At 43.5% G+C, this 9,700-nt stretch overlaps 1 protein-coding gene and 1 long non-coding RNA gene across 2 annotated transcripts; one reads left to right on the top strand and one right to left on the bottom strand.

Annotated features, from left to right (window-relative positions):
* The first annotated feature begins 914 nt into the window (after positions 1-914).
* LOC120643711 lies at positions 915-4,436 on the top strand. Its single transcript, XR_005663137.1, has 2 exons — positions 915-1,799; positions 3,985-4,436. It is a non-coding gene; the product is annotated as an uncharacterized LOC120643711 (long non-coding RNA).
* A 189-nt stretch (positions 4,437-4,625) lies between these two features.
* Positions 4,626-9,304, bottom strand: LOC120643710 (putative disease resistance RPP13-like protein 1). Its single transcript, XM_039920161.1, has 4 exons — positions 9,120-9,304; positions 7,560-8,624; positions 5,226-7,155; positions 4,626-5,141 (listed from the first exon to the last, which is right to left on the bottom strand). The coding sequence occupies exons 2-4, from the start codon at positions 8,604-8,606 to the stop codon at positions 5,035-5,037; spliced, it is 3,084 nt and encodes a 1,027-aa protein (XP_039776095.1). The 5' UTR covers positions 8,607-8,624; positions 9,120-9,304; the 3' UTR covers positions 4,626-5,034.
* Between the last annotated feature and the right edge of the window lie 396 nt (positions 9,305-9,700).

Genomic DNA, 9,700 nt, shown 5'->3' with positions numbered 1-9,700 from the left:
ATGAAATGTGTGCAACATCGCAACATCCGAATCTACTTTTGTGACATCCGCATAAAACACTTGCAGCATCTCAAAAATCTCACCTGCAACATCATAAGATACGTATTGCTACATGACCACCGGTGTTACCTGCCACAGCCTTCGCTCCTCCTCTACAGCCTTTCGAAGCTGTCCGCCATGGCTGCTACCTGAAGCTCCTCTAATAGTCAGAGCGGCTCGCCCCTGGAAGGGGAGCGGCGACCAGGACGAGGAAGGTGCGGGGGAGCGGCGGCCCGGCCCCCACGGCGTGCATCGCGTCCGCCGCACGGAGCTGTCGCCATGGCTGCTGCCTAGAGTGACTCAACCTCGTCGCGGATGAGCGGCAGCCGGCACAGCTCAACCTCGCCGCAGAGGAGCGGTCCCTCCCCGGCGCTCGAGGCCGCACGGCGGCCAGTGCAGCCACGTAACCGGCCGCAGGAGGAGACGCGCATCCGACTCCTCGGATGCTTGTGCCGTAGCATTTCCCAATTAAGAACCCCCAATCCTCATCTTCATGCTCCAAGCTGTTATAATGGGGGTTTCTTGGAATTAAAATTAAATCCTCTCCTAAGATAATAATATTTTCTATATTTGTCAATCTGCGTTACAACTGTGTTGTTAGCAATTTGAATATATACTATAAAAGATGAAAGAATTGTGATCGTTTTTCACCAACACTAATCCACCTACTCTTCTCATAAAACCCCTCTTTAAGGCACATATGAAAGGACTAGGTGTTTGACAGAATTTGATAGAAGACAAAAACAGCATCAAATAAATTGTCTGCCCAAAACATAATTTTTTTGTCACCGCAGTCTCCTTTACCCACCCGCCTATACCCGCCGGCGCCTTTTTTTTTTCTTTGTTAAATCAGCGCGCCGATCCTGTCCCTCGATCCCGCAGCCCTGTTGATTCCGCCGCCCAGCCTCTCCTCCCTTTCCCAGTGCATAGCTCACCCTCGTGCAAGCACCCCCACCTCACCAATGGAGATACGATGGGAGCAATGGGGTGCCGGTGAGGGGAGCAACGGGACGGAGGCGACTTGGGCGCGGCGGTCTGGCCATTGCGCACGGTAGCCGCGGCTGCCGGGCGCGAGGAACGGAGGGAGGGGCGGTGCGGCCGCGGCGCCAGCCGCATTGGGGCCTCCGCGTCGCCTGCTGGCCGCACCCGCTGGAGGCCGCGCTGGTCGTCCCGCGCCAGCCCCCCCGCGCCGCACCCACCGGATCGATGCCGCATCGGGCCCCCGCGTCGCCTGCTGGCCGCATCCGCCGGAGGCCGCGCCGTTCATCTCGCGCCGGCCGCATTCGCGCACGCGCCGCTGGGCTTGCTGCGCCGCACCTGTCGGATCCGCAAGAGTCCCGCCGGTTTCCGCGACGCTGGGCTCGCCGGAGTCTGCGCCGCCCTCCTGGTTAGCCTGTGGAGAGCGGCGAGCTGCGGCCTGTGGAGAAGAGGACAAGCGTGGGAAGCTCCACCCCAACACAACCAAGGACGGCGATCTGTAAGCGCCACGGGAGTTGATGCCCCTCCAGCACCTCTGCTCCTCGACCTCAAGCACCACTTGCTTGTGGTGGTGGTGATCCTCCTCCTGCAAGCACGGAAGCACCAAAGCGGAGGGATCCCGAGCAAGAAGGTGACCGGCTCGGTGATGTGCAGCTCCCCCGCGTCCTTGTGCAATGTCCCATGCAACAGGGTCTAGGATGCTTCGGCTACTGCCCCAGGAGCTCTCCAGGGGCTATTGACATGGGTGATGTCCAGTAGCTGCTCGAGGAAATGCCTTTATGGTCAGTACATTTCCAAATTTCTTGGGTGAGCAGTCAGCTGTTGTTGTTTGGATTTTTCTCATTGCATGTCAACTAAATTGAGTTGTTTGTTAACGCTTCAATTGATGCAATGGATTGATATACTTGTGGAATCAATCTATGTCATTTGATGGATGAAATTAAGCATAAGTAATGCTCAACAATATAGCAGGAACCTCATGGCACTTCCAAACTGCAATTGCTGCAACTGCATCTCAATACACAATCTGTTGATGATCAACCAAATTAATAAAAGCTGCTAAACTGTGGTGATTGTTGGCCTTCCTCTCCATTCATTCCTCTCATCCTTATATGCTTTCCTATGTTACAGTTGAAGTAGAAGAGAAAGAATCTCCTTATATGCTCTTCTTCATTTGCTTCCATGCCTCTTAATTACTTGTTGAAAATTAAAATGTTAATGTAGCGTATACAATTTTTTTATTAAGTCTGAGTTCTGAGTGGGAAACACAATCCCTAAACTTAATTGTGCAGGAACAATGCATGTTGTGCCAGAGCATTTATTGAGGTTGCTCCTTATGCTAAAATAACTGAAAATTGACAAACAAATTATCTAATTGTTGTGTCAGCAATTACTTTTCATCCATTTCTTCAATTTGCAGCATGTAATCTCCTTGGTCTTGAGCATATTGTCTCTGGCCTCAACTTTGGCCTGCTCCTCAGTGTGCACCTATATGCTCAGAATTAATAATGGGTAAAAAAATGTTACCTTGCTGGGTCAACTACTCTGTTGCTTGCTCAGTGAGATAAGAATTGGTTCTTAATCATGAACTGCCATACCCATTCTCCCGTCTTTGAATGAAATCACTTTTCACTGCCGTTCTTGCAAATCATTATTTCACCATCCTTGTTTTCTATTTTGCTCACTTGATATGCTTAATGGTAACATCAGTTTATTAATGTGGTTGCACATGGATAAATATATTTCATCAAATATTGTAATTTCTATGTTAAAATAACTGAAAATTGACAAACAAATTATCTAATTGTTGTGTCAGCAATTACTTTTCATCCATTTCTTCAATTTGCAGCATGTAATCTCCTTGGTCTTGAGCATATTGTCTCTGGCCTCAACTTTGGCCTGCTCCTCAGTGTGCACCTATATGCTCAGAATTAATAATGGGTAAAAAAATGTTACCTTGCTGGGTCAACTAATCTGTTGCTTGCTCAGTGAGTTAAGAATTGGTTCTTAGTCATGAACTGCCATACCCATTCTCCGTCTTTGAATGAAATCACTTTTCACTGCCGTTCTTGCAAATCATTATTTCACCATCCTTATTTTCTACTTTGCTCACTTGATATGCTTAATGGTAACATCAGTTTATTAATGTGGTTGCACATGGATAAATATATTTCATCAAATATTGTAATTTCTATGTGAAAGTTTGGTGCTTATTTACTGTGCAGTGCTATGACATTATGGTCTATTGAAGTGGATTCCCCAATTTCTCCATTGTGCATAATAGAGTGATCCTTTAACTGGTCCTATCCTTCACATATGCATTGCATTTACTGTGTTATTTTGAAAAGTGCAGTTCCATTGCTATATTAGGTTGTCTTTCATTTCAATGTATGCTACACAACTGGGTGAAGCAATAGTTTGTCAATACTTTAGGCTGCCTTTTTTTTAAAAAAAAAATTACACAAGTGCTTAAATTGATTTTGCTCTAGGAGGTATTATCCAGCAATGACTCATGTTACATAACTATGGAACACATTTCCACATCTAGCTTATCCATATAGTTCCGTTTTGGACTCCTTTTCAAAATGATTTGAGCAAGTTGGCCCTTAAACTATTGTTGTTTCCATATAGTTGGTCATTACTCACTAATTGAATTCTTTTTCAAAGGATGCCCCCTTTTCCAAATTGAATTGGAAAATTTGCACCTCTTATGTGACAGTAATTAAGAGAGAAGGTGAAAGTATGTATACATGAAAAATTAGTAGTTAATATGGTGATGAAAATTGGAATATATGATATAGAGTACAGGACAATCATGCTTGAATTAGAAATACACCATGGTTCTCAGATAATTTTGAGGTGCACCTTTCCACTTATACACTAAACTAAGCTTCAGTGTTTTTGTTATGTGCCTCTCTATTTGATTTACTTTACTCTTGAGGTACTGCCTCAAATTTGGAAGGAAAGATCATTGTGCCTCCAAATTTGGAAGGAAAGATCATGCCCATCACGGCGAGCTCTGGTGCCACCGCTCTCTGCCACTTGCTCGTGTGATGGGCACTCTTGTACAAGGCCGGCATGGGAAGCAAGGGCGCTGCGTCAGCAACATCATCTCCTACGCCATCAACCTGGTGATGCTGGCGCTGTACTCTGAATGTGAGGCTGTCCAACGTGTGCAAAGAAACATGGAATGGATTCTCCAGGGAGGCACTGAAGGACCTATGCCAGTTTACTGGATTGCCTTGCCGTCTGCATTGATAATTTGGTGTGGATTGGAATACTTAAATTTCAACAATATCCCCCTTTACAGCATTATTATCTGAGTATTTTTCCTTTGGAGGGGTTTCACATATGTTGGTCATTCAAATCTTGATGTAACGAACTTTCATTATTTATTAATGAAATTTTAGTTTTATGCATTCCAATTATTTTTGAATAATTTAACTTTTAAATACGTGCTGCAAGCACGGGCATCTCCACTAGTATGCATAAAAAAAGATAAATGATGATGTCATTAGTGCCTCGTGGGTGCACTTATGGCTGCTCAGACCAGTCCTTTGATCCATATGTTGAGTAGGACAGATTTAACTATAAATAAAGATTGGCAATGAAAAAGAAATCTTATTCACAGTTACTGAATTTGCCTCGAATGATCACACGGTTTAGTAATTACTCGCAGAATGCCCCTGCTGCTAGCTACAAGAAACAGTAATTATATTTTTTTAACTTTTTTATTTCTACCATAATATTTTTCATTGCACTCATTGGATCTTTATAATCTTGCAAGGAAATCCATAGAATTTGTAGTTAGATCAATTTGTAAGATTTTCCACCTATTTTTCCTATTTTGCAAAATTTAAAAATTATTTAAATATCTATTTCTCATTTTACCTCTTATGAGGTAATTTATGGTAATATTCATCTAAATCTTCCTAAATAGACAGTCCATAATCACTTCACCCAAGCAAAGGTCCAAATTAAACAAAGTTTATCTGAGGACGAGCGTAAACGGCGGTTTCATTTGTCTGGTTCACTGGGGAAGCGACGAAGGCAGCGGCTGGCCGGCAGTGGCTTCCTTACTTTTCGCGATGCACTTGATGCACTTCCCTGCTCCTCTCCATCCCCTGAAACAGCACATACAATCATGTGAAATGTAACAGCAAAAAATGCACTCAAGATGCAGGCAAGCAGCTTTTGTAATAATTCACCTGAGACCAAGGTAGGAGGACTGATATAGTTTGTCTCAAAACTGAAAGGATCTCTTGTGTATGACGCGTACCATTTACTTGGAACGCGGTCGTTGTCATCGTTTGTGTATGCTTTGAATTGCTGGATGTGATTGAACTTATCCCACTCAGGGCTAGAATTCCCTTTGGCTATGGAAGCGAGCAGTGGTATGTCACAGTGTATCTGCAAATGCCTTAGGTTTATATCCTTCAAGTACCCAGGGAGCGTTTTCATGTCGTAATCCTCCAGCTTTAGTGTCTCTAGTGCAGGCAGACCCTCCAATTCCTTCATCTTTGGGCACATGGAGATGCAAAGCCTCTGCAGTTTTGGGAGGTTACAGATTCTCTCCAGCTCAGATATTTGTAACACCTCAAGTTCAACAATAGAACCTAAGTTCTCTAGATGGCTTAGGTGCTTGTGATGGTATGGATGTAAGAATTTTGGCCCAACATGCTTGATTAACGGGGCGGCATCAATCTGTAGGAATTCCAAGCATGGAAGCTGACATAGGCCATCTGGGAGCTCTGTGCAACAAGGCAAGTCTATCATCGCTAGAATTCTCAAGTCTTTTGTTGCCATAATCCATTTTGGTAGCCTCCGACCAAAGTACCTTACAATTAGAAGATTCTCTAGGCAAGGAGGAGGGCGGAGCTCATCAAACACCTCCTCTATTAGTCGTTGCTCTTCCTCAAATTTTCCTTCTTCATTTTTTACCAACCCGTCGTCATGCCCATGGCTACTAGTGCAACCTAAGCGTAGATAGTGTAGGCGCATCTTTTCACTAAACTTGGCCTTTGAAGCAAATGAGGCAGACGGTATATTCTCCAGACCCCTTATATGAAGCTCAGTAATCTGGGTGAGAGGCCCTAATTCTTCCAAACTGCACCAGTCACCATCCATCTGGGCTGCAAACCCATATAATCTCCTCAAATTAATTAGTAAGCCAAAACCTCTGGGTATCTGGTTTATACTTGTGCCACAAAGGTTAAGAACCCTTAACTGTCGCAGTTTTCCAATGCTATCAGGAAGCTTCAACAAGCTTTCACAACCAAAAAGGCTAATATACTGCAAGAATTTCATCTTGCCAATGCTTTCTGGCAGTCTAGATATGTTTGTTTGTTTTATGGACAAGTACCTCAAGTGTTTAAGTTTAAAGAAAGTTTCAGCCATTGCGTTAAATTTTGCAGATTGTATATGCAGGATCCGTAGACGTGAAAAAAGCAATGAATCACTAGGCTTGAAGTTTATATGCCCAACTGATATCAGTGTTCTCACTGATGATATCTGTACTTGTAGAGAACTCCATTCTAACTCCTCTAATTCTGATCCTGTGGTTTCTAGTGATAACCAAATAAACTTTTGTGAATTAAGTTTACCAAAAATATCGCTTCCGATTTTGTGAGCTACTAGTGCTTCATTTCTAGCCACATATTGGCCAAATGAGCGAACAACATCATGCATATTGCAAACATGTTGCTCGATGTACTTTTCATTCGGCTCTATAAGATTCCTCAATAGTAGCTCTTCATAGTATTGTCTTCCTAGTTCTTCTAAGTCATGGGAGTTTCCATGAACAAATCCTTCACTAATCCACATACCAACAATTTCGTCAACGTAGAACCGTGTGCTCTTGGGGAGGAGGGAGTAGTGTAGAAAGCAAGACTTCAAACTAGGATGCAAATCTTGGTAGCTGAGGTATATTGAATAATTTAATTCTCCAGGCATTTGAGAGACTGACCATATAGAATCATTCAGAACATTATCCCAGCTGCTTCGCCTTGTATTTTTTTGGCGTAAGAGGCCTCCCATTACTTTGACAGCAAGTGGTAAACCATCACATTTTTCTATAATACCCATTCCAATATCCTTTAGCGAATCTATCTGAGGCTCATGGGTTTTATTCCCAACTACCTGCAAGCAGTTGAAGCCAGTAATAATTTTAGTACCTATGTATCTTAACTAATGATTGAGTACATCAAGAAAGAAAGTCTCATGCCTTCTTAATCTCCAGCAGCCCAGGATTCTGATAATCATAATTTGTATATACACATACAAATGATTGAATAAAGTAAAAAAGTTCATACCAAGGCAAATGTGAAAATATTGTCAAGATTCATCAGGGATAACCGTTCTAATGCTTTGGCCATAGTCTCACATCATTCTCTCTTTTGCCGTAATGGGAATAAATAAAAAAATGATTTTGGCAGTGGGTTTTTCAGTCAGGACAGCTCATGCATGGTGACGCCAATGGTCGAGGAATTCAGACAGGCAAGAACTAGCACGCCACAATAACAAACATTGAAGAATATACTGACCTGGTTCTTGAGCAAGGACCAGGCAACTTCTGGCTCCAACCTTTTGACATGGTGGTATGGTTCCTCTGCCATCATCCCTCGGGCGACCCTGATATCCCTCGTGGTGACAAGTACACGGCTACCATGAGCAAGGACGTTGACCAAGGGAGTTTTGAGCACACACTCCCATGCTTCATAGTTCCAAACATCATCCATCACTAATAAGGTCTTATGCCCATTCAAGACTTCCTTAAGGATTCGCTCAAGTGCACCCTTTGTATTTGTATTTCTAGCTGCTTGGTGATCACCTCCGGCTTCAGTGATGGTTCTCTGTAACAGCTCAATCTTATCAAATTGTTGGTTAACGCTCAACCATATTTTCTTTGAAAACTCTTGTTGTATGATGTTGTTGTTGAAGATGTTCTGGGCAAGAGTGGTTTTACCGATCCCACCAACTCCCACAATAGCAAAAATGAAAATTTTGTCTCCATAGCTAGTTTCCTCACCCATTGTCATCATCCGCACTAGATTCCTTGTGTCCACCTCGATCTTTTCACCGACCACACATGATCCATCAAGCTCCCCTGATGTCTCCTGTTTGAAAAGATTAGAGGATGCCAGCATTCGGTTGCGGTCCTCATACAAACCAAGGTTGATGAAGTCAAAGGCAGTGCCACGATTCTTGATACAATCTAACCTTATGTTAAGGTTCTTGATCCGGCTGCTGATTTCATGGGCATGGATGGGATTCCGCATGCAAAAGAGCAAGGGGTTGAAGCACACCACATCCATACCTGGTTGCCTCTCCATGGACTTTAGGTGGCATAGGTCAAGGATGTCACTGGCCTCATACATGGCGCCCTTAAGCTCTCTCACCCATGCCTGGACACTCTGATCAGTGATGTTCCGCCGATCGGCATCTGCGAGGGAGTTCTTGAGGTCTCCGAGCTTGGTGCACATCTTATCGATGTCGCCAGAGACCCCTAGCAGCATGTGCACCTCCTCTTTCACCATCTCTGTCAGCATGTTTTGGACATAGGATGCCAAGACATCCAAGACTACCGCCATGGGTGTTAGCTTTCCTTTCTGCGCGGCAACAAAAATAAAAAGTAAGTATCGACACGCCATTTTCTTACACCTAATTAAGGTCATCGGCACCATGCGTGCAGTCATCTCGACACTGATTGATTGCTGTCTAAAAATTTACTCCCTCCTTCCCTATTTATAAGGCATACACGTATATCAAGATTCAAACCTTGTCATCTTTGACCAATAATTTGACTATTAAATTTTTATTTTTATAATGCAAATTTCATATGATTGGATTCATAATCAAATATATTTTACAATGATTATAAGTTTATAATCAAAAGTGATATAATATATGATAAATAAATGGTCAAAATGTTGTTTAGAAGACCGTGTCATGTTCCACCATGCCTTATAAACGGGGAAGGAGGGAGTATTTAGTACTCCTGAGGGCAGATATTAGTGTTGGCAAACAAAGAAATGGAGAGAGAGAGGATCATCATATCATCATAGAGATCGAGAGAGAAGAGGAGCGCGCTATATGCACCTGACCTGATCATTGCAGTTGCAGGGGTCCTGTTGGGTCTTGAGCTCATTACTCTGGGCCGTATCGATGGAGGATGAGAGGAGCCACGGCTCTTCTTAGCCTTGCAAAGTTGCAAGTCGCAAAGCCTGGTTACCTAACGTGTTTCAGCAAGTCAACGAGCCTTTGCAAGTCTTACAGATCTGGCCATACCGGTGTTGCCAATTGAAAAAGGCTGGAACAGCGTGCTTGCAGCGGAGTTAGCGTGTGGAATCAACATTAAGAATGAAAACAGTGGCTGATTTTTCTCATTTGATGACTCGGTCAAGCGAAATGGCTTGCTGCGTGGCTGGAACGATGCCTCGATCGGTCACGGACTGTATCTGTTCAAAGCTAGTACACTGTTCAAAGCTTATACACCTCAGCAAAAAGATTATATCTTTAATCCTACAATCTTTCATCAATTAAGTGTGGAGCTGAGCCCACTTTGTCTCCATGAGCTACATTATTTTAGAAAAGATAGTACACGCACTACCGGACTCAGGTACTTTGCCGAGTGTCACAGACACTCGGCAAAGGCAGAAAAACACTCGGCAAATTGTTGGCCGAG

This window comes from Panicum virgatum, chromosome 8K, assembly GCF_016808335.1.
Source record: "Panicum virgatum strain AP13 chromosome 8K, P.virgatum_v5, whole genome shotgun sequence".
Taxonomy (NCBI): Eukaryota; Viridiplantae; Streptophyta; class Magnoliopsida; order Poales; family Poaceae; genus Panicum; species Panicum virgatum.
This window is presented reverse-complemented; position numbering and strand designations above follow the sequence as displayed.